Genomic DNA, 24,295 nt, shown 5'->3' with positions numbered 1-24,295 from the left:
TGCCATTTAAGTTCCAATAGTTTTTCCTGGTGTGTGACCATTTTTATTTTGTCTCCAAAGGCTTTTAGAATCTTCTCTTTATTTCTAGTTTTCTAAAATTTCATCATAATGGATGCCTTGATTGGGGCTTTTGTATTCATTGTGCCAACTATTAGGAGGGCCTTTCCATCTAGAAATTCATGGTCTTTCATTTTGGGACTTTTGTATTTTTAAGATAATATATACCTCCCACTTTCCTCATACTTTCTGCTTATGAGATGTAGGACTGACTTCATTTATCGAGTAATTTCTTTTTTCCCCTGTTGTTTTCCATCTTACAAACAAATCTTTACATCTGGGAAGCTTTTTTTCAACTTTATTTTTCCAACCACCATACTATTCCTTTTTAACATTTTTTCAGCTTTCATGCTTCCAATGTCAAGGAGCATGTTCTGGTTCTCCTAAACGTCCTTTATTCAACAAATCACTCTTGCTTTCTGGTTGTGATAACCTCGCCTCCCTTGGAGGGTGTTAGTGACTGAGCTTTGATGTTTTCTTCTGTTCACTGCATTTTCTCTTCTTCCTCCTAATTTCTCTTGTATGTTTGCTTGCTTTTGTCTGACCTTCATATTAAAAGCTTTCTTCAAATGTCTTGCGAAAACACCTTTTTACATAAAGAAGTTCATTTGAGTAGGGTTTTCTGTAACTAACAGGCTACTAGTGACCCCTCAGTCCACCCCACCTTGCACACTCCCAAAGTGAAAGCCACCACGACCATTAATTGCATCTTGCCCCCACATTTTGTGAGGGAGGCAGAGAAGAAATTCTTGGTGTTGCACAAAGTAGGGACAGAGGTACAGGGAGGGTCAAATGATGGGCCCCTGGCACAAGGAGGGCTGGGCAGCACCTAGACCAGAACCCATCCTCTGGGCTGCACCTGTCCCTGGCATCTGCCATCTCTGTGTAAGGCCACTGTCCATCCCATGCATCCAACCTGTAGCCAAGGAGGATGGTGGGAGCCTGACACCCACTCTCTGTAGGAACCTTGGAAGAGCCTTTAATCTGTGAAGTTCCTCAACATCACAATTGTCCTTCAAATGAAGGGATGTTTTGTCTTTCTTTCTCTAAAGAAAGGCTTTCTGTGTTTCAAGAATTCTGAAAAGTAACACCCATACATACACCATTCCCTGAAGTAGACACTTGGTTTTTGTGGGTGCAGCACTGCTTCCCTTTTCTGATCCCAGAACCACTCTTTCTTGGGGAACACATCCCACATAGAGGACCTCACCCTCCCCTACTATGAGAGAGCACATTGGACCCCACAGTAGTCAATCAGGGAACTGCATTCTCCCTGACTGGTTCAAGGATCAGCATATGACCCATGCACAGCCAATCTGAATCCTCCCTGCAACATACTCCCAGCAGCATTTGGTTTGAGGATGGCTTTTTCTCCCAGGGTTCCACACTGGCAGACCGTGAGCCTTCGGTGGCTGGGGCCTTGTGGAGAGAGCCTCATCAGAGGGATGGAGAGAAAGAAACCTGAAAGGAAGGCTTAAGCCTCTGGATCCAAGCATTCCTGAACATGAGTGTCCCTTGATTCCCCAGTTGCATGAGCAAATATATTCACCATTGTGTCTGAGCCTGGGGAGCTAGGCTTCTGCCATTCAAAGCCAAAATGCCCTTGAGTCCCTCTGTAGACTCTTCTTCCTGCTCCAAGCATCCGCTTTTGGTTGCCTGGTAAAATCCCACAAGTGAGGAGTCCTGTCTGAGGTCACCCAGAGAGGAGGAGAGCAGCTGGAATGAGAACATAGAATTGTATCTGTGAGCAGGTTGGTGGTTTCAGAAAATCATTTCCAACTCCTGGAGCAAATTCCTCCTCCCCGCATCCAGCTCTTGGGGCTGCAAGCTCCATTTGCACACACCATCGCAGAAGGGAGGGGCAGATGGGCGGGCTAGCCAAAGCACGGGCTGAGAGGCGGATGGACTTAATCATTCTCTGCTTTTAACGGTATCTAGTTAATTTCCTTCACAAGGAGACCAACATTGGCCTTCACCTCTGGCCCCCATTAACTGCTAGCAATGCTTTGTCAGCGTATTTATGACAAATTAATTACACAGGGAAAGTCTTGCTGGGAAAATGAGTATTCTGGTTCAGACTGGGGGTGGAAGCTGCATATTTTGATTCCTCATTGACAGGGGGCCTGGTTATCCACAGAGTTTGGCCAAACTTTGAGGCAAGCAACTGATTTGCAGCTCCATGCAGAAGGAAGACACGCCCAGAAAGAGAGCCAAATGCCATTCTCATCCCCTCCTGCCTAGTGACTCATGTTTGCAAACTGGATACTCCATGAGAAAATACTCTGGGGATCCCAGATCAGCATGGTGGTTGAGATAACTTTGCCTACAGTGTGGCTGAGCAGCTCCAGTCCATGGGACAAGAGCCCCTATCCCCCACAGTCAATACAATGGCCGTACGGACCCAGTCCTCCCTGTGGGCTGACTTGTGCAGCAGTGTCTGGTCCAAACTCCCAAGCAGCCATGGTCTGGTCCCTACCTGCCTCCCCAGCCAGCCTCCCTCCACTCTTCTTTGTGCTGGGCTCTCTGGCAATACCCAAACCACAGTGGTTCTCTGAATAACTCAGCTGGTTCTGATCTTCATGACTTTACCCCAGCTGTGCCCCTGCCTAGAGCACCATTTCCACCCTACACAGCCTCCTCCCGCTGCCTGGTCTTGAAAAATGGGCTCTCGAGAGTTTATTCCTCCTCCAGGAAGCCTCCTGAACCCCTCTAGGCTGTGTCTGCGCCCCGTCCCACACTCCCATGATTCCCTGTGATTGTCCCTGCTCTGAACTCCCTGCCTGTGTGTGTCCCCCTCCTGGCTCACTGTGAGCCACTATCAATGACAGGGCTTTATCTCCCACTCTCAGTAGCCCAAGAGCCCAGCACAGGGGTTAGCCTGCAGGATGTGGTCAGTGAAGGGCCTTGTCCAGCACACATTGGACCCTGGAGATATAAGAGTCAAAAGCCAGGGCCCCTGAGCCCAGTAAATTCCTCATTCGAAGCTGAGGAATGCAGCGGACTTCTGAGGTTCTAGCCTGTCCAGCATGCTTTTCCTGGTAACTTTAGAAAACAGCTGATCCATCACCCTTAGGCCGTGTGACTGGGGGTGGTTGCTCCCCATCCTAGTTCCAGAGATAAGCTATGTGATACCAGTTGGCCAATCACTGCTTTCCATTCCTCTGGCCAATGAGTAGTGGGGAATGGGCATACAATTAAAGCCATCTGTTGTGGCTTTTGCTGTCAGGAGAGTCATCCCTCTCCACTGGGTAGCTAAGCTACTGGTGTGGGGGCCTGGAGCTGCCAAGGGCTGTCTTTGAAAACAGAGGAAAGCAGCAGGGAGGTGGAGCGAGGCTGAGTTCTAAGACATCACCTGAGCTCCTGGATCTAGACATTCCTGAAGCAGGCTCTATGCCTGGACTTGTCCGTTAGAAGAGTCAGTGTATCCCCTTTTGTGCTGAAGCAGGCCTCAGCTTTCTGTCATCTACAACCAAATGAGTCTTGATGGACATAGAGCTAGACTAATGACAAGGAAATGTTGGGACAGTGAAGTATGGGTTTGATGTAGGGAGCAGAGGAGGCTTCAGGAGCAGACAGGAGGCATCCAGCTAGGCTGGGAGCTCTGAAATCTCCCAGTAAGGTCATGCCTCAGGGTGAGTAGCAGTGAGCTAAGGGGAGTGGGTAGGGGAGGTGAGGGAGCAGCTGCCCTTCAGAAATGGAAATCTCAGTGGAACCGGCTTCAGCACAAAGGGGACCTTTCAGTTCTTCTAATGGGTAAGTGCTAGGATAGGTTCTGCTTCAGGAATGACTGGATCTAGGAGCTTAAACAATGTCTTACAAATCCCCTTTAACGGATGAACTGTAAGTTCTACCTGTCAGTCTAGGTTCTGACCAATATGTCAAGGCATCCGCCTTAAAGATCCTCCCAGTCAAGTTGGGCAAGAAGACATGAGTTTGTTCAATAAGTGTTTTTACTGAGGCCCTGTGATGAGCCAGCCCCTCCCTACCAAGGTAGACATTAGCCCCAGGGGGCATCAGCTTTTGGGTGTCAGATGCCAAGGCCAGTGAAGGAGACACAGCAGAGTGTGACAAACGCCCACCTGAGGGCTGGGTGTGGCATTGGAATTGCGGGCAGCAGAATGCCTCTGTGTGTGCATGTATGTGTGTACACGTGTGTGTGCACATGTGTGCCTATGTGCACATTGAAGGAAGGACACAGCCCTTGTTCCACAATCACCCTGCCCGGCTGATCACCACCTCCCTCTATCCCTCTCTATCTTCCTCCCACCATGCCCCACCAAATCCCTCCACTACCCACCCCACCCCGTGGTTCGGGAAATGTTGCAGAGCCCATAGCCCTTCTAGGGGAACTTAGCCCCTAGCGGGGTGGTCAGGTCTGGTAAATAACAAGTTGACATGGTTTGGCTGCGTCCCCACCCAAATCTCATCTTGAATTGTAGCTCCCATAATTCCCGTGTGTTGCGGGAGGGACCCAACAGGAGGTAATTGAATCATGGGGATGGTTTCCATCATACTGTTCTGGTGGTAGTGAAGTAAGTCTCATGAGATCTTACGGTTTGATAAGGGAAACCCCTTTCACTTGGTTCTCATTCTCTATCTTGTCTGCTGCCATGTAAGATGTGCCTTTTGCCTTCCATCTTGATTGTGAGGCCTCCTCAGTCATGTGGAACTGTGAGTCTATTAAACTTCTTTTTCCTTATAAATTACCCCGTCTTGGGTATATCTTTATCAGCAGCGTCAAAATGGGCTAATCCACAAGCACTCTCTGCTGATTGGCTAGAAGAAGTCACCTGACCCATGGGTCAGCCAATGACTTCCAGCAGTGCCTGGGGACCAGGGGTGGGGGTGGGAAAGAATTTTCAGTTTGGGAGTTCAGCTGAAAATTCCTGAGAGATCAAGGCTGAGGAGAGAAGATTCTAGAAAGGTCAGGTGATAAGGAGGTCAGGTGGCCACGATGGGCCTTGAGGAAGTCAGACCTCAAGTGAGAAGAGAGTGGGGCAGTGTTTCAGTTGGCTCAGTCTGCTATAATAAAATGCCTCACCCCGGGCAATTTATAAACAGAAATTTATTGCTTACAGTTTCAGGGTCTGGGAAGGCCAAGATCAAGGTGCCAGCAGAGTCAGTGTCTGACGAGGGGTTGGTCTCGGCTTTAACGATGGCACTTTGTTACTGCATCCTCACATGGCGGACAGGCAAGCGGGACTAACAGACCCCCTCAAACCCTTTCATGAGAGTGCTAATCCCACTCGCCCTCTTGACTCCATCCCCTCCAAAAGGTCACACCTCTTCATACCACTGCACTGGGGATTAAGGTTTTGTTTTTTGTTTTTTGTTTTGAGATGGAGTCTCACTCTGTCACCAAGGCTGGAGTGAGTGCAGTGGCGCTGTCTCAGCACACTGCAACCTCTGCCTCCTGAGCTCAAATGATCCTCCCTCCTTGGCCTCTGGAGCAGCTGGGACCACAGAAACGCACCACCATGCCTGGCTATGTTTTTGTATTTTTGGTAGAGATGGGGTTTCACCATGTTACTCAGGCTGGTCTTGAACTCCTGAGCTCAAGTGATCCACCTACCTCAGCCTCCCAAAGTGCTGGGATTACAGTCGTGAGCCACTGCGCCCAGTTGGGATTATGTGTTGATATGAATTTTGTTGGGACTCAAACATTCAAACCACAGCAAGTAGCCATGATGGAAGGTAACTCAAGGCAGGTGCCCTGAGCCCAGGAAAGAGTGGAGAGAGTGGCCTGGGCCAGGCTAGGTTACCGAGCCCCACTCCCATCTACCCACCTCCTCTTGGCACACCAAGGGTTCCCCAAAGCAACTCCCTGTCATCTGCTCCTGGCCATCAGAAGACCTGGCCTGAACTCATCCCCACGCCAGGTCCATCCCCTAAAACTGACTCATGCAGGTTATGTCTGGAAGCAAGCAGGACAAACAAGACACTTAAGGAATGCAGAGAGCAGCAGGCTAGTGTCCCTAGCATGCACCCACCCCCACGTGTCCAAGCCCCACGTGAGGCTGTGCACGAAATCCCACCTCCCCACCAGCTCCCCTAGTGTGAGGCTTCATCCACATAGTCGCTGCCTTCTGCAGCTTTGTGACTCCTGTTTCCAAGAGTCATAGCTTCCAGCTTGGGGGTGAGCTTCGAGGAGTTGCGAGTGATGGGCTGACCAATGTCTTGAGGAAAGTGACTTCTGGATTGTGTGTCTGTGGGACGAGGACCTGGGGAAGAGAAGATGGGGGTTCAGCTTCATGGGCACGTGGCCTGGGCGTTTCCACAGGGACCTGCTCTTGGAAGGATCTCAAGCTCAGCTTGAGCCTTTGTTGTTACTGTCTAGATTTGTACTAAGTCTTGAACAGGGAGCCCCACCTTTTCACTGTGCATTGGGCCCCCAGATCATGTAGCCAGTCCTGTCCTAGTTTCACAGCAGTGAAATGGAGGAGCAGAAATGATACCAGAAAGCCCCCATCCCAGGGCTCTCCCAGTCCTCCCAGGGGCCCCAAAGGATGGCTCTCCATGCCCTGGCACTGACAGTCTCTGATCAGCAATTTCCTCAAACAAAACAAAATAAAACAAAACAAAAACATTCCAGGCCTTACACCTCTCAGGATAAGGTCCTGCCTGCCACTCAAGGAGGAAGTGACAGGCAGACCTCATTTTATCGCACTTTGCCTCGTTGTACTTTGGTTTATTACACTTTATAGATATTGCATTTGTTTTTCACGAGTTGAAGGTTTGTGGCACCCTGCATGGAGCGAGTCTATCCGTGCCAATTTTTCCAGCAGCATATGCTCACTTCCTGTCTCTGTGTCATATTTTGGTAATCCTCACAATATTTCACACTTTTTCATTTTGATTATATGTGTTATGGTGGTCTGTGATCTGTGGTCTTTGATGTTGTTATTGTAATTGCTTTGCTTTGGGGTGCCACAAATATCACCTGTATAAGATGATGAAGTTAATTAATAAGTCTATGTGTTCTGACCTGTCACTGCTCAGCCGTCTCCTCCTCTCTCTCCCTCTCCTCAGGCCTCCCTATTCCGTGAGACGCAACAATATTGAAATTAGGAAAATTCATAACCCTACAATGGGCCAGGTGCCATGGCTCATGCCTGGAATCCCAACACTTTGGGAGGCCGAGGCGGGCGAATCACCTGAGGTTGGGAGTTCGAGACCAGCCTGACCAACATGGAGAAACTTGTCTCTACTAAAAATACAAAATTAGCCGGGTGTGGTGGTGCAGGCCTGTAATCTCAGCTACCCAGGAGGCTGAGGTAAAAGAATCGCTTGAACCTGGGAGGTGGAGGTTGCAGTAAGCCAAGATTGCGCCATTGCACGCCAGCCTAGACAACAAGAGTGAAACTCCATCTCAATAAAATAAAAATAAAAAAAGAACCCCAAATGGCGTCTATGTGCTAAAGTGAAAGGAAGAGTTGCATGTCTCTCACTTTAAATCAAAAGCTAGAAATGATTAAGCTTGGTGAGGGAGGCAGGTCCAAAGCTAAGACAAGTTGAAAGCTAGGTCAAAAGTTAATCAAATTGTGAAGGCAGAAGAAAAGTTCTTGAAGGACATTAAAAGTGCTACTTCAGCAAACACATGAGTGATGAGAAAGTGAACCAGCCTTGCAGCTGGTGTGGAGAAAGTTTTAGTGGTCTGGATAGAGGATTGACCAGCCATAATAGTCTCTTAAGCCTGTACCTCATCCAGGGCAAGGCCCTTGCTCTATTCAATTCTAAAGGCTGAGAGAAGTGAGGAAGCTGCAGAAGAAAAGTTGGAAGTAAGCAGAGGTTGGTTCTTGAGGTTTAAGGAAAGAAGCCATCCCCGAATGTGAAAGTACAAGGTGAGGCAGCACGTGCTAATGGAGAAGCTGCAGCACGTTACCTGGAAGCTCTAGCTAAGATCATTGATGAGCACGACTGCACGACAGAGTAGGTTCTCAATGTAGACAAAACAGCCTTCTGTTGAGAAAAGATATCATCTAGAACTTTCATAGCTCGAGAGGAGATGTCAATGCCTGACTTCAAAGCTTCAAAGGGGGCAGGCTTTCTTGCTGGGGACTAATGCAGCTGGTGACTTTCAGCTGAAGCCTTTCCTCAATTACCATTTTGGAAATTCTAGGGCCCTTAAGAACGATGCTAAATTGACTCTGCCTGTGTTCTATGAATGAAGCAACAAAGCTAGATGACAGCACCTCTGTTTATAGCATGGTTTACTGAATATTTTAAGCCTAGCATTGAGACTTACTGCTCAGAAAAAAATATTCCTTTGAACATTTTACTGCTCATCGTCCATACCACAGGAGCTGGGTGTTCAGGATCCTGGGCTGAAGGCCAAAAAAAAAAAAAAAAAGTTTTTTTTTGTTTTTTTTTTTTCTGCTCATTGACAATGCACCTGTTCATCCAAGGGCTCTGATGGAGATGTGAAAAAGAGTTAATGTTGTTTTCATGCCTGCTAGCACAGCATCCATTCTGCAGCCCACGGATTAAGGAGTAACTTCAACATTCACTTCTTATTCTTCAATAAATACATTTTACAAAGGCATAAGTGCAATACAGAGTGATTCCTCAGATGGATCTGGGCAAAGTAAGTTGAAAATTGTCTGGAAAAAATCATCAATCTAAATGCCATTAAGAACACTTGTGATTCATGGGAGAAGGTCAAAATATCAACATTCACAGGAGTCTGGAAGAAGTTGATTCCAACTTTCATGAATGACTTTGAGGGGTTCAAGACTTCAGTGAAGACAGCAACTGCAGATGTGGTGGAAATAGGAGGAAAACTCGAATTAGAAATGGAATATGAAGATGGGACCGAATTGCCGCAATCTCATGAGAAAGCTTGAACAGATGAGTTGCTTCTTACGGATGAGCAAAGAAAGTGGTTTCTTGAGATGGAATCTATTCCTGGTGAAGATACTGCGAACATTGTTGAAATGACAACAAAGGATTTAGACTGTTATATAAACCTAGTTGGTAAAGCAGCAGCAGGGTTGGGGAGGCTTGGTTCCAATTTTGAAGGAAGTTCTAGTATGAGTAAAATGCCATCAAACAGCATTGCATGCTACAGAGAAAGCTTTCGTGAAAGGGAGAGTCCATTGCTGCAGCGGACTTCATTGTTGGACTTCATTTTAAGAAATTGCCACAGCTGCCTCAACCTTCAGTAACCGCCACCCTGATCAGTCAGCAGCCATCAACATCGAGGCAAGACCTCCACCAGCATAGAGAAGATGACTGGCAGAAGACAGATGATGTTTAGCACTTTTAGCAATAAGGTATTTTCACATTAAGGTATATACATTGTTTTTTAGATACAATGTGATTGAGTGCATACCTAATAGACTACAGCCTCGTGTGACTATAACTTGTATGTGCACTGGGAAATCAAAAATTTGCATGACTTGCTTTATTGGGGTGGTCTGGAGCTGACCCATAATATCTCTGAGCTATGCCTATAGATGTCTCTTGGCGACAAAGAGAGGTGGGTGGGTCAGGACAAGGGGTAAGGATGTCATCAGCTCCTCTGCTGGAACCTCAGAGAAGAATGTCAGGATGTGGCAGGACAAATTTGGGCGTGTGGTCATTTTTTAACAACACAGAGCTGTGTTCTTTCCAGAAAAAGGAGTCTTCAATGGTCTGGCTTGAGACCCACAGGGCTCTGCAGATGGCCTGTGCTGTGGGGTCCTAAGCCAGATGGGGGATGGAGGACTGGTGGCACACGCCCTCCTGGGGGTGCCCAGTGGCCTTGGAGGTTTCTGAGACTCCCTTTGCTGCTGGAAGGGAGTCCGTGCTCCCAGATGCTCATGGCCTGTGCTCCTGGCCTGTGCTCCTGGCCCCTGTTCCGCAGGTGTCACATGGGGCTCCCAGGGGTCCTGGAGGGAGAGTTTGAAGGCAAGGCACGTGGGGCCAGAGTCTCCTCAGTGTGCTGGGACAGCAAGGACATGGCCCTTGGGGTGAGGAGACCCTCTGGACTTCCAGGACATGCGTCCCCTGGGCCTTCAGGCACTGGAGGGTAGATGCTGGCCAATCCTCCAGATTCTGTGAATCCACGTTTTCTACCCACTGGTGGGATTGGGTGTGACCCCTTATTCCAGATCCCAAAAGGGTAGGAGTGGAAATCCTCCTTCTAATTCTTTCTTCATATGGGAGGCATAAATCTCATCCTGCCCCTCTCCTGCTCAAGGCCCCCATGGCTCCCAGTTGCCTTAGCATCGACTGCCGCCTGGAGCTAGACCCTGGCTCTGCTCTCCACACTCAGGTCACCCTCAGACCCCTGTGGGTTCCTGTACTGTCATGTCCTCACCTCCAGGCCATTGTCCACACTGTTCCACCCACCAGGTACACCTGCCCTGTATGGATCCACCTTGCATGGACCTGCCCTACTCTCCAGCTGCCCCTACCCCAGGCCCCGAGCTCCCTTCTGCAGAGTTGGGATCCTCGGGCTCTGCAACCAGCCTGTGCAGCTTCCAGGGGCAGAACTGTGGCTGGGAAGGTGAACCGCACTGGTGTCCCCTCTCCCCTCTTCCTGTTGGCAGTGGAGCCCCTCCCCTCAGTCTCTGCTGAGCTTAGGCTGCCTTGACACAGGCGGCACTTCCCAGATCCCCCGTGGCTAAGTGCTGGCCCTCGGAACAGCACAGATGCGGTGGGTGGGCTTGGTCAAAGACAGCAGCGGCTCTCTGTACCCTGTCTTGCCCCTCTGCTTGCTGGTGCCGAGTTCAACCCCACAGATGAGGATGGAGCCCCAGGGACAACTCATCACTGAGGTAAAAGAATCCCTGGTCTGCTACCCTCACCCAGACATGAGACCTGGGCTTCGAGCAGGCGGGGCCACCATGTGTGGCGTCTCCACTGCGGCAGGTCAGCCTGTGCCCTGATGTAGAACCTTATTTGCATGGCAACCCAGCACCTTTGTGGGCCCAAAACAATCATGACAGCAATAACACTCCTATCTTGTGAATGCTGGCAGGGCTGGTGCAGGGCTGAGCTCCGCCTTCAGATTTTATCTCAGCCTTGCAACCACTGTAGGGGTTGCTTCAGGCTATTCTTACTATCCCACTTTCCAGCTAAGGAGACAGAGGCTCCCGGGTGAAGTGACTTGGGTGGGCCCCTCCACTAGGCGGACGGAGCCTCGAGCTCTGACTGTAGAGCTGCTGCTCCTCGCTATGGGTGAGCATTGCCTCCAGACTCTGGGAAACCAGAGATTAGCGAATGATCGATGAGAATGAATGAATGAATGAGTGGAAGGTGGGGAGAGAAAGAGAACACACAGGGGTCCACTCGGTACCCCAGCTCACCTGCGTCCTCTCCTGGCTCCCTGTCTCCAGACCCTGCGACTCCTCCTGGGCCAGCCACCCCTGGGCTGATAGACATTTTGTTGCTGTTGCCGATGGTGGCATCCTCGAGAAAGCACGATTTCATGTAGATTCTCTGGGCGGCATCCCCCTTGGGGTGAGTTCTTGGACTGGGCATTCTTGCTTCAAACAAAGCTTCTGGGCCAGCAGCAGTGGCAGAGACTGTGGGTCAAAGGGAGACAGGCCTGGAGCCAGGAGCAGCTGGATAGTGGCCCAGAGCCCGGACCCCCAGACTGACTCACCCTCCTCCCCAGACCTCCCACCAGCGGCCCACACCATCCCAGGTGCACAGCCTGTGCCTGCCCACCACACCTCCACACGTGCTGTTGGGCTGCCTGGGAAGCGTCTTTCCACCAGCTGGTGGGTCTACCCCACTGATCCCGCCCAGCTGATCTGGACGCCAATGTCTTCTGGGATTCAGCTCCTCTCTCCTTGCTGCCTGCTTCCCACTGCACTGGAACACTGGCCCCCACTTTTGGTTGAAATCTTATGGGGGCTCCCAGCCTGGCCCCAGCCCCTGTCATCTGGCTCTGCCCTTTCCCACCCAAACTTCTGAAGAATCATCCACACTGAGTCTCACCTCCTCCACTCCCCAGACCCCTTCTGCTCCCTGGTTCCCAGAAACCACCCCCGCAAGGTCACCACGACCCCTCTCGCTGAACCCCACAGATGCTTCCCTGGGCTCGCCAGCCTGGCCCCTCTCTGGTGACTCCTTTCCCGGGGCTTCTGCTTTCCTCCTCCCTCTCTGGCTTCCCTGCTGGTTCTTCTCCCCCAGCCCATCTCTGCATTCCCACTGCGGGGGAGGCCTTTGCCCGGGGCCCTCTGGTCACTGCAGCCACAGCACCTAGTAGGGCACCTGTCTTCCAACCTCCCTAAACACCATTCCAGTATCAAACCATCACCCTACTCCAGCTGGCCCAGCCTCTGCTTCTCTGCCCATTTTACAAATGAGGAAACTGAGGTTTCCTGCAGTGGGTTGTAGGGGATGGGGATCCAGAGTGCTAGCTTTATTTTATTTATTTATTTATTGAGATGGAGTCTCACTCTGTCACTCAGACTGGAGTGCAGTGGTGCGATCTCCGTTCACTGCAACCTCCGCCTCCCGGGTTGAAGCAATTCTCCTACCTCAGCCTTCTGAGTGGCTGGGATTGCAGGCACATGCCACCATGCCCGGTTCTTTTTTTTTTTTTTTTTGGTGTTTTTGGTAGAGACATGGTTTCACCATATTGGTCAGGTTGGTCTCAAACTCCTCACCTCAGGTGATCCACCCACTTTGGCTTCCCAAAGTGCTAAGATTACAGGTGGGAGCCACTGTGCCCAGCCTAGAGTGCTAGCTTTAAAAACCCCACCTGCTCTGCTCTGGTTCAGCTGCCTGGTGGAAGGAAAGGAATTTCCCATCATGCTTCTCTGCCCACAAAGATTCTGGCTCCAGTTCCTTCCAGTGAGGACCCACGGGGTGACAGGGGTGGGTCTGGCCTCTAGATCCCCAGTTACCTGGAGGGCTGCCAGGGGGGCTGTGGGCAGGGCCCTCGGACAGCACGCCGTGAAGCCTCATCTCATTGCTGTGTCCCAGCTGCACCCGTCTGAGCATGGACCGCTCCATGTGGATGTCCTGGGGCCCCCAGGGATCATTCAGGGTCCCCTGAGTTGAGGAATGACCTGGTGCCATTGAAGGGAGGTGGCGGGGACCAGTAGAACCTGGCAGGGGACAGTGGCACAGCCTCACCAGAGATTACTGCAGGCTTCTTCCCCCTCCTCACCACCACCCACAGTCCTGTCCTCTGAATTCTTCCTAGACACCATCAAACTGGGGGCCAACGACTTCAGGCTCTGGCTTAGACAGCAGGAGTACCTGGCAGAATAGCTCATTTTGGGGCTCCCTGGGTTCTCAGGACTGGGGCTGGTGCCTGGATGTTGCAGGGACACTCACAAACCCAAACAATGAGCTCCTCGTTCTGATTCCGTCATTCCCGAGCCTTCTGATCTCATAGAGACAAAGTCTCCTTTGGTGCTAACACCAAAGGCTCAGAGCCTCCTGCAGTGTTTTAACTGCCAGGGACAACATTTATTTTTATGGTGATTTTAATGGTTTTCATTTAAAATAATACTATAAAATTGTTTTAAAATAAAATTTTAAAAATGTACACTACTCAACATTAATTAAATAATCAGACATGGGTATGGCCAGAATCGGGAATGTGGGGCTCAGAGGATTAAAGCTGGGGAAACTATGATCTAGATTCTAGAACAAAGTTCCTAGTTTCACAATTGGGGAAACTGAGGCTGACAGTGGGGAAAGGTTCTCCCAAGGTTACAGGGAGTGTCCCTACTTTGGGGCTGAAGCTGTCACTCACAGGTGACAAGGCTGGGCTGACAGGTGGCTCTGTTCCCTCTTGCCACAGTGCCCGGCACAGGGTAAGGGCTCAAAGTGCAACACCGCATTTCATCCAAACCAGGATGGCACAGATGGTGAGATGCACCCCAGTTTCCAGCCTGTTAAAATGTGGGGGAAAGTTGCGTGTCTCAGAACAAATACTGTGCTATGATCACCTCCCCTGTGGCATTCCGCAGAGGGAGAGGAAATTGAGTCGTTTCTCATGAAAAACACCGGACCCCATTGAAAATGAGGCACAAGGTCAGGTGCAACACAGAGCTACCCCATCTTAATTTTAAAATTTTATTTAAAAATAAAAATAAAATTAAATTTTAAAATGACGTAGAAGGTATCAGAATACAGGGAAATCAGGAGAGCTTTGATCCGGGCGTCCTTATTCTCAGGACGGCCACAAAGGTGGACTGTGGGGATCTGGAAGCAACCCTTTCCCCTTGGAGGGCTGAATTCCCCCATTCCCCATCCCTACCCTTTGCCCCCACCCAGTGGATCAGGTGGCCTCCCACCGAGGTCCCCTCCCCGGGCTCTCTCGGGTGACTCACCATCCTCCCCGGAGGCTGTGTGTCTTGTAATGATGTTCCCGTGTCCAATCTGGATGGCTTCGGAGTTTGCAATGGAAATCTGGCCGTTCGGTCCATTCTGGCAGATCATGTTGATTGGATTGTGCTGGTAAATAATTGAGGCCGACTCTGCTCTTCTTCCAGAACCTTCTGCAAAATAATATTCAACTCTATCCCTTCGCCCCTCTCTATGGGTCAGGGGTTCCCAATACCAGTTGGCAGCACCAAATTCTCCTGGGGAGCTTGTTAAAATACCCTGGGCGTTCCGAGTCAGTAGGGCCAAGTGGGAGGCCAGAGCTGAGTGTTTAACAGACACCCCAGGTACCTCAGAGGGAGCCTCGCTTGAAAATAGCCCTGTGAGTCACCCTACCTGTGTCCTTTGCTGCCCCCATGGCTGGGCCGCCATGATTGCTGGCTGGGAGGCCGCCATGATTGCTGGCTGGGAGGACTGCAGGGGCCCCACACTGCTCTCCCTGGGGGGCAGCCACAGCCCGGACCCCCGAGCACCTGCACCATTGCCCTTCTCCCTTGAGTAGTGGCCGAGAGACAGCAGCCCATTGGCCAGATCAGTTGTGCTTCGCACCCATGACATTTTAGATATTTGAATTTGCCACTAGTGTTTAAAATCTGGTGACTGTCATGCATTATTCCTTCCTTATAGCAGCCCTAGGATGCTGAGACCCCCTCGGACACCCATCGTGAGTAGCAGAGTCGCCCTATGGCGGTCGAGGCAGGCACCTGCCCAGACTGTGTGGGGCCCATCACCACCCTCTGGGGTCTCGGCTCCTGTGCCTTTGTGGGCCCTTCCCCCATACACAAATATTTAAACTACATTGTATGTCAAGGATAACCCAGGCTGGATTTTTAAATTAAATTAAATTTAATTTAATTTTCTTTTGAGACAGAGTTTCACTTTTGTTGCCCAGGCTGGAGTGCAGTGGTGTGATCTCAGCTCACTGCAACCTCTGCCTCCCAGGTTCAAGCTATTCTCCTACCTCAGCCTCCCGAGTAGCTGGGATTACAGGCGCCCGCCACCACGCCTGGCTAATTTTTGTATTTTTAGTAGAGACAGGGTTTTGCCATGTTGGCCAGGCTGACCTCAGCCTGCCAAAGTGCTAGGATTACCAGCATGAGCGACCATGCCTGGTCCATTTTTAGATATTCATTATTATTATAGTATTCATTTCTTCTGATTTTAAATGAAATTAAAATTAAAACATTTTCAAGGACCCCTAAGAGTGCCATGGGTCTGTTGGATCTTGGCCCTGCGCCTATTAGATCTTACAGGGAAGACGACCCTGGGGCTCCACCCAGTAGGGGTCTGAGCCTAGCCTTGCCTTCTCTTCTGCCAACTTTAAAACCCCAACTTGGGCAAAGTGCTCAAAGAAAACTATTCCCAAACCCAGACTGATACCTGCACCTCAGAGCTGAGAACATTGGGAATGGGCCACCCCCATCCCATTCGCTGGCCTTCTGCAACTGCAGCCCTTGGGCCACGCCTCCAGGAAGCTGTTCCTGGTTAATCCTGCCAGCACACCCCTTCCTCCTGAAAGCCCTTGCAGTGAACTGTCAGTGGGACCTCCAGAAGCTTCTGGCAGTTTCTGGTGAGCTGCTCAGCAGAGCACCCAGCAAAGACCAAGCGCTAGTGTCATGGTTTCCCTCTGCAGCCCAGGTGCAGGCAGCTGGGGGCCTACCTGGGCGGTAAATCGTCCACACTTTGGACTGCTCATCCACGTCCAGAAGGTGCCTGCTCTTCATCCTGTACAAGTCTGGGTTCACATCTTTTGCTGTCCTCATTCCCAGTGCCTGGGCGATGACCAGGGCCCTCTGGGGACCATTGTCTTTGAGAAACCTGTAGATGTCTTCCTCTGGGAGGCAGGACGGCCACGTGGTTAGAGAGGAGTCCTAGAATTTGCATCTGCCCCACCGCTTTCTAGCTGTGTGACCCTGGACCCAGCCCCTCGAGGCCTGGTTTCCTCATCTGTAAAATGGGCACCACGATAACGGGGTCATGATGACGCACTGCAGAGGTGCCCTGAGGGTGGGGGATGTGCACGCAGTGCTCTGCCCTGGGCCTGGCACATGGTGGGTGCATGGTGAGGGTCAGCTATTGTCTGACTGGAGAAATCACTGCTCGACATTCAGATTCTCCCACTGTGAGGGCTGGGTCTTGGCTCTGAACACTGTTTGGGAGCCACCTGGTGGGTGGGACAGGGCCCCTGAACACTGGTGAGATCTCGTACCCTCAAGGAGGGCCTGGGGTTCCTGAGGAGTGGGATCCTGTGTCCCGGGAGCTGAAGGGGCATGCAATGACTTACCTCGTTGTTGACTGAACTGAGGACTAAGGGTCTCTGGAACTGTAGCTACACATTGCTGGGGCCTCTCGGCTGGAGAAAGAAAGACGGGTCAGAGGGGTGGGGGACAGAAAACAGCACCAGTGCTCCACCCCACAAAGGTGGGCAGCACCCTAGGGTGAGCTGCAACGCCGGTAGTTGCAAACTCAGACTCCAGAGTTAAACACACTTGATGTCAAGTCCTGCCCGTGCCCTGGCAGCTGCGGCTTCCTGCTGATTTACTTCTCTGGGGCTCAACCTCCTTTGCCTCCTGGGGTTGTGTGAGGGCTGAGTGAACCCCAAAACAGTGCCCAGCTAATCTTAAGTGCATGACAAATGGCAGCTCTTTCTGGCTGTGGGCTGTAAAGCTAGAAAAGGGGGGCTGGTGGAACTGAGTGTGTTCTGTTCTGTGATTAGGACCATCATGTCATTGCTGTTTCCATCATGATGATTTTCTGTTATAATTGTTAGTGTTCTGCTGAGTACTTTCTGTGTGCAGGGCTGGGCTGAGCCTGATGCAAGGCCTTCTCTCAGCAACCCCTACCAAGCAGCCCTGCTGTCAGCTCCATCAACCAGAAAAAGAAACCAAGGCACAGAGATGAAACCCGTGAGCTCCCAAGTGGCAGAACTCAGATTCGAACCCAGGCTCAAATCTGTGCTTGTCCATTGCCAGGATGGTCCCTGCCTGGTCAGACCCACCTCCCCAGGGTGGCAGTTACCAGGGCTGGACAGGGCCAGCTCTGCAGGACCCTCGCCTCCAGGACCAGTCCCGCCCAAGCGCCAGGTGGCGGGGGCTGTGAGGGAGACTTTCAGCTCCTTTAGCATTCGGTAGAGGACTTGGTTGAGCTCCCTCTTGGGTGCTTGGCATTCCTTCACCAGCTGGGCAAGCTTCACTGGGGAGCCAGCCTCTGTCAGCACCTGCAGGATCCTCTGTTCAAGGTGGCCTGGGGGAGTGAGCGGGGGACAGAGATAGGGACTGAGTCTCCCGGGTCCCCACAGATGAGCCCAGGCTGGAGGCTCCAAGAGGCACGTGAGGCCCCTTTTTGAGAGGTGTCCAGGGCAGAGGAGAGGGCAAAGACCCCAGCAGATGCCCCCTAAGAGCAGCAGAGCAGCTGCCCCTGCCCAGAGAGAGGCATGCAGGCTGATCAGAAATGGCCTGGCAGCCAGAGGAGGTGCCGCCTCGCCTGTGCCCTCCCCGGGTGTGGGTGCCAGGGGGCAGTGGGGTTCCTCAGCTCTCAGGTGTCCTCAGGGCAGAAGGGAGTAGAGGGCAGAAGGATGGAGCCAGAGGGAGGCAGGGGGACCTGGGACCACAAAGGCAAGTCCTGCCTGGGTGTACCTGATGCCCATTGCCATCCTCCCTGGGAATCAGTCGCCTCTTCTCAGCTCACCATCCTTCCATGGTGCCACTATCCATTGAAGCCAGAAACCGACCAGACATCAGAAACAGACCTTTCCCCCAATGCCCAGTCGTGGAGCCCTGGAAATGCCATTCTTGGATTTTCTGGAATTGCCCCACTCCTCTCTTCTGCCGGCACCACCCGCTTCCTCACCACCATCTCCTGGGTGCAGCAATAGGCTCCCGGTTGGCCCACCAGCTCCAGTCGGGTACCCTCCAGATCTGGCTCTGCCGACCACCCAGCTTGACCTGCACCTGCTCCCAACTTCCCTCCAAGTGCTGGCCTGTTTGTGCTCCCTTTAGTCCCACTCACCCCAGCCCCTTTGCACACACTGTTCTGGCTGCCAGGAACACCCTTCCCTCACATCCCAACCTGTATGATGTCTACTCAACCTCCAGGCCTCCTCACATGCCACTTCCTTGGAAAAGCCTGTCCCTGTGTTCCAGAGTGGCTGGGATCTGCTTGTGTGTGGGTCCCCTAGTGTCCCCTGCTGTACTTGCGTGGCTCACTGTTGTACCGTCAGCATCTAGCACAGTGCTGGGCACACAGGACGTGCTCAGGAAATGGCAGTTGAATGTATGAGTGACTGAGTGAGTGAATGAATGAATGAATGGGACCAGGAGTGGTGGCTCACACTTGTAATCCTAGCATGTCAGGAGGCTGAGATTGGAGGACCCCTAGAGGCCAAGAGTTCTAGACCTGCCTGGGCAACATAGTGAGACCCCCATCTCTACAAAAAAAGAAAAATAATCAGGTAGGTATGATGGCACGTGCCTGTAGTTCCAGATGCTCAAGAGGCTGAAATGGGAGGATCGCTTGAGTCTAGGAGGTTGCAGCTGCAGTGAGCTATGAATGCACCACTGTACTCCAGCCTGGGCAACAGAGCAAGATCCCATCTCTGGGGGAAAAAAAAAAAAAAAGGACTGAGTAAGTGAGTGTCTGTCTCTAGGGACAGACATTTACTCAATAGACCCCGGCAGCTCCTCCTTGGCCAGTTGGCAGGTGCTGCTGTTTCCTGGCCTGAGTTTAATAAGCCCTAAGCAGGACCCCAAGAGATTCAAAGAGGAATTCTCCAAATGGCCCCTGCTCCTCCTGAGGCAGCTCTTAAAAATCGAAACCATTAGCTCACACAATGATTAAAAAATCAAAGCCAGCTGCTCTGCCGGGAGATGAGGCTGGGGCAGACACAGGGTACAGGCAGCACCTGCAGCCAGCAGCCTGGGAGAGCCACGGTGGGCGGGGGCCCCACCTGTCACCAGATGGTTCTGCGTCAAGGAACCCGAGGGCAGTGCGTGGGAGAGCCCTTCTTGGAAAGACCTGAGTTCCCCTTCCAGGACAGTGACTCAGTCCTTTGTCATCTGGGCTTTCTTCCTGTTCAGAGGATTCTCTAGGTTTGCCCAGGGATCTTCGGTCGCAGCACTTGTAGGGGAGGGAAAAATCAGTTTGTGCCTCGCCCTGATGGCTACAATGCTGACAGGCTGCCATGTGCAGGTGAAGAGCAATTAGAAGACCTGGGAATTCCCACTCCTGCGCCTACCAAACTCCCCCACCGGCAGCCAGCAGCATCCCCGTGCACCTGACTTCACACCTGGCTTCGCCTTGTCTCTCAGAGTTTTTTGTTTTTGAGACAGAGATTCATTCTTGTTGCCCAGTCTGCAGCTGCAGTGGCATGATCTCGGCTCACCGCAACCTCCACCTCCCGGGTTCAAGCAATTCTCCTGCCTCAGCCTCTCAAGTAGCTGGGATGACAGGCACGCACCACTACACCCGGCTAATTTTTGTATTTTTAGTAGAGACAGGGTTTCCCTTTTTTGGCGAGGCTGGTGTCGAACTCCTGACCTTAGGTGATCCCCCCAACTTGGCCCCCCGAAGTGCTGGGATTACAGGCGTGAGCCACTGTGCCCGGCTGCAGAGTTTTGATTCTGGAAGGCTGACCCTAGGGAGCCACCGCCTCTGCTCCACAGACCCAAGAGGAGATGGGGGTCAGAGGTGTGGATGCAGGACAAGCCCGGGTGCTGGGCTGGACTCGACCGCTAAGTCCCAGGCTCCTGTGTCTGAAAATGGGAAATTGTAAAATGGAGCAGGTGTAGGCAGCAATTTGGTCACAAAAGGAAAATCAACTGGGGAGGAAGACAAGGAAAGCCAGCGAGGGCTGAGTCCGGAACCTCTGTCAGCACCTGTGAGTCCCCGAAGAGGAAGCACCACAGGAACTCGGTGGCCAGCGCGGCTCCTGGCCACACCCTGACATTAGCCCCCCAGGGGCACAGTCTGGGTTGGTTTTTTAAAATTTTGATGGCTGATTTCCTGGGTTTGAGCTCCTAGCCCTGACAACTACTAGCTATGTGACCTCCCCCCGGCTTCAGGTTCCCCTTCTGTGAAATGGAGACAATAATAACTACTTCAAAGATTGCGGTGAGGATTAAAAACAAAACAAACCCATCCCCCAAACTGCAAAACCACACTTCACCTACAGTCCACAGCGCTTCGTGGAGACCCTAGAGCACAGCAATTGCTCGATACACTATTGGCTTTCATTGCAACTCTTACCAGGAATAAAATGAATGAAATGTTAGTTGAGGAAAGAATGCAACAACAAGGAACAAAGGCATACATGTACCTCATCAAAGCAAACTGCTTTGTTCTCGATATGACTGTGACATGGGTATTCAAACGCTAGCACCAGTGCTCGCCAGCTGTGCTACCCCGAGAGTGTCATTTCACCTCTCAGGGCCTCAGTTATCTATAAAATGGGAATGACATGGCACTTGTCCCTGCAGGCCATTGAGAAATGCTTGCGAAGCTTGTTTTGAGGTGCCCGGGGCATAGTCAGCTGTGGAATGACAGCTTTCTACTTTTTTTTTTTTTTTTTTTTGAGACGAAGTCTTACTCTTGTCACCCAGGCTGGAGTGCAATGGTGCCATCTCAGCTCACTACAACCTCCACCTCCTGGGTTCAAGCGATTCTCCAGTCTCAGCCTCCTGAGTAGCTGGAATCACAGGCATGCACCACCATGCCCGGTTCATTTTTGTATTTTTAGTAGAGACGGGGTTTCACCATGTTGGCCAGGCTAGTCTCAAACTCCTGAGCTCAACCAGTCCACTTACCTTGCCTCTCAAAGTGCTGGGATTACTGGCGTGGGCCACCATGCCCAGTTGGTCTACTATTCTTTAGGATACCGGTATTGTCATCATGATCTGGGCCAAGCACAACAGGAAGAAAGAGAAGTGGAAATCTCACCCCGGGAGCCACCACTGGTCCTTGGAAGGAAGGAGTACTGTACCTTCTCTGCCCGGGTCAGCAGGAGCCTGGGCCATGCTCACAGCAGCTGCAAGGAGCCGGGGAGACTTGGCAGGTGGTGCAGGCTTCTGCACTGTGGCCTTGAGAGGGTGGGCTAGATCAAGGCTGGGGCTTAAGTGGCCAAGCCTGGTGCTTCTTGCAGCTCTGAACCCGCAAGGGAAGGGATGCCAACTTCCACCGGGCGGGTGTCAGCTGCTTATAGTCCGGAAATAGACGCCTAGCCAGGCCGGCTAGATTAGGTTTCAGGAGAAAAAGAAAATGAAACTTCTCTGTGTGTCTTTTGAAAGAAAGACAATTGGAAGCTGGGTGGATGAGCAAGACAGAGTTGGGGCCCTGACTTGATGTTGACAGGGAGGAGCTGTAAACTTGGCAAGACCAGAGCATCCTCTGAAGAGGCCTTTGAGACAGAGGACTTCCCTCACCTTCCCAGTTCCAGACACAGCCCGCCTGGACCTCCACATTTTTATTTTCTGAATCAGCATCAGAGAATTAAAAAAAAAAAAAAAAAAAAAAAGAGCATGCACCATCTGGAGGGGGGATGTCAGGGCGTGGCATCACTCTGATGACGTCAGGAGCTGGGGCTGGTTTCCCGGTTTCTGTGTTTTTGTTTGTTTTTGAGGCAGGGTTTCTGTCACCCAGGCTGGAGTGCAGTGGCGTGACCATGGCTCACGGCAGCCTCGACCTCCCGGACTCCAGCGATCCGCCCACCTCTCAGCCTCCCTAGTAGCTGGGACCACAGGCCTAAACCACCCTTCCCAGCAAATTTTTGTATTTTCTGTAGAGATGGGGTTTCATCATGTTGCCCAGGCTGGTCTCAAACTCCTGGGCTCAAGCGATCTGCCTGCCTTGGCCTCCCACAGTGCTGGGATTCCAGGCGTGAGCCCCCACACCCGGCCCCCCTGGTTCCTGTGGTGCTTCCTCCCCGGGGACTCACAGGTGCTACAGAGGCACCATCCCCAGCTCTCAGTGGCTTTTCTTGTCTTCTACCCAGTTTATTTCCCTTGCTCACACTAGGGGCAGAACATTTAGGTGGGAGAGTGCCCTAAGATTGTTCTTGTATGTATCCATGTGAGTGTCTTTAATGAACACCTACTATGTGCTTTCCAAACTCAAGTGCTCCTCCAACCCATCTACAGGGTAGGGGCCAGTTCTGACTTCTTCTCAGGGGGGAAACTGAGGCTAGAAAGGCAAGATCACTTGTCCAAGTCCACACAGAGTCCATGGTGGAGCTTGTCCTGTCCATTCCCCAGTTGTGTTTCCTGATCTGTAATACGTAGAAGTCATTGGTGAATCACCCTTAGTGCACAGATGGCATGGAGTTCCCAGCCTCATCATAAAACTGGCTTATTAATTCCAGAATCAGATGCCTGGGGTCAGCATCTGAGAACCGGCAGCTGAGTGGTTCGGAATGCAAGCCTGCGGTCAGCATGTTTGGGTCCAAACCTGGCTCTGCCATTTACCAGCTGCGTGACCTTGGACAAATTATTTAACCCCTCTGTGCCTCAGTTTCCCCGTGTGTAAAAGGACTTAAAGGACCTAGCTCATGGGGTCGAGGTGAGGACTTAAGGGGCTAATCCAGTTCAGCTCTCAGGCTAGAGCCCCAGAGCCATCCGTAGTCATGGGCACCGTGGTCACCCTCACAGGAATGCTTCTGGGAGAGGACCCATTGCTCACACAACATTCTCAAAAGGTCCAGTGACCCCAGAAAAACTCAGAGCCACTGTTCTCTTCCAGATCACAGAAGGGGGAACTGAGGCCCACAGAGGTGAATGCTGTGTATAAGGCCTCCCAGCTCTTGGTAGCCAATGGGGTCGAGAGCTCAGCCCTGAAAGTCCCTGGACTTGGGGTCTGTGTCTCATCTGCAGAGGGCTGGGAGGGCTAGAGACGTCTGCGCTCCTTGCAGACCCCATTTATGCATAAGGAGCAGCTTAGCAGCAGATACAAATGGAAAGGGGGTCTGGAGGTTTATCTTGAAGCTATCTGTCTTTGCAGAGCGAGCACCTGGAGCCCAGGTCCTCGGCCTTGCCTGCATGTTAAGGGTTTGAAGAAAAAAAAAAAAGTCTCAACCCCCAGGCTGGCCCAGACTAATCAACTCCAACCTCTGGGGCTGGGGGCCAAGGGCGAGATTTTTTATGCTCCTGGGTGACTTTTCCTGCTTCCAGGTTAAGTCTGTGGCAAGTCAGTAACAGCAAACTGCAGGATGCTTTTATTGTCCTTTTATGTAAAAGCGAAAACTGCGTGTGTCACCCTATGAAATAGCAATAGTGCTCTTTAAATGGGGGGTAGGTGGGGTGCTGAGGGAGACGATGAAGACGTCCTCCAGGAGGGACTCCTGCTGAGCCCTGCAAGGCTGAGCCCCTTGGGTGTCTGGGGTGCCATGCCCGAACTGGCCACCAGGTGACGCCGCTCACCAACCTGGGTTTGGGCCCACCTTGGCTTCAGGTTCCCTCTAATGTGCAGGGAGGAGTTCCTACCCCAACCGGTGGTTGGACTCCAGACTTGACGGCTCACAAGACAAGCCCACGGCTCCAAGACATGCCCACCCCTCCCACTGCCTTGTCCTGCATCATCCTTTACCCTTCCTGTCTCTTCAGTCACCCATCGTGGTTTCTTCACTCATCTTTTCTGGAAGGAGTGAGATTCTAGTGTTTATCTGCGAAGCCTCCAGGCAGTTCTTTGTGCTCCTCCAGCCTGGCCTCCCAGTGTTGGTCTTGACATAGCTCACCACTCCCCTGTGGGGAAACCATCTCTCCCCCTTCTCAAGGGCCCATACTAGCTTCTCCCTTTCCTTCCCTGGCCTCTGCATCTCAGGCCTGGACCCCAGGTCGCTGGTTGCGGGATATTAGCTCAGTCTTGGGTACCAGCCTTGCTTCTAGGAAGATGGCTTCTGCTGCAGGGGTGGAGGCTGGTG

At 51.8% G+C, this 24,295-nt stretch overlaps 1 protein-coding gene across 4 annotated transcripts; it reads right to left on the bottom strand.

Annotated features, from left to right (window-relative positions):
- Positions 1-5,368: 5,368 nt before the first annotated feature.
- Positions 5,369-21,679, bottom strand: ZBP1 (Z-DNA binding protein 1). 4 transcript variants are annotated; one of them, XR_003121505.1, is made up of 8 exons: positions 21,368-21,679; positions 16,676-16,744; positions 16,052-16,225; positions 14,340-14,507; positions 12,900-13,103; positions 11,349-11,567; positions 8,303-8,808; positions 5,369-6,278 (listed from the first exon to the last, which is right to left on the bottom strand). XR_003121505.1 is itself a non-coding variant. In XM_025399764.1 (8 exons), exons 1-8 carry the CDS (start codon positions 21,399-21,401, stop codon positions 6,109-6,111), a joined length of 1,263 nt encoding a protein of 420 aa, XP_025255549.1. In that variant the 5' UTR covers positions 21,402-21,524; the 3' UTR covers positions 5,568-6,108. The 4 variants fall into 4 exon arrangements, 3 of the variants coding, with proteins under 3 accessions (XP_025255549.1, XP_025255550.1, XP_025255551.1); XM_025399764.1 differs by lacking the exon at positions 8,303-8,808 and adding an exon at positions 17,410-17,634 and having other exon boundaries at positions 5,568-6,278; positions 21,368-21,524; XM_025399765.1 differs by lacking the exon at positions 8,303-8,808 and adding an exon at positions 17,410-17,634 and having other exon boundaries at positions 5,568-6,278; positions 14,340-14,504; positions 21,368-21,524.
- Positions 21,680-24,295: the final 2,616 nt, after the last annotated feature.

The sequence above is a fragment of the Theropithecus gelada genome, chromosome 10 (genome assembly GCF_003255815.1).
Source record: "Theropithecus gelada isolate Dixy chromosome 10, Tgel_1.0, whole genome shotgun sequence".
In the NCBI taxonomy this organism is placed as follows: Eukaryota; Metazoa; Chordata; class Mammalia; order Primates; family Cercopithecidae; genus Theropithecus; species Theropithecus gelada.
The sequence above is the reverse complement of the archived record's forward strand: the minus strand, read 5'-3'. Positions and strand labels throughout refer to the sequence as shown.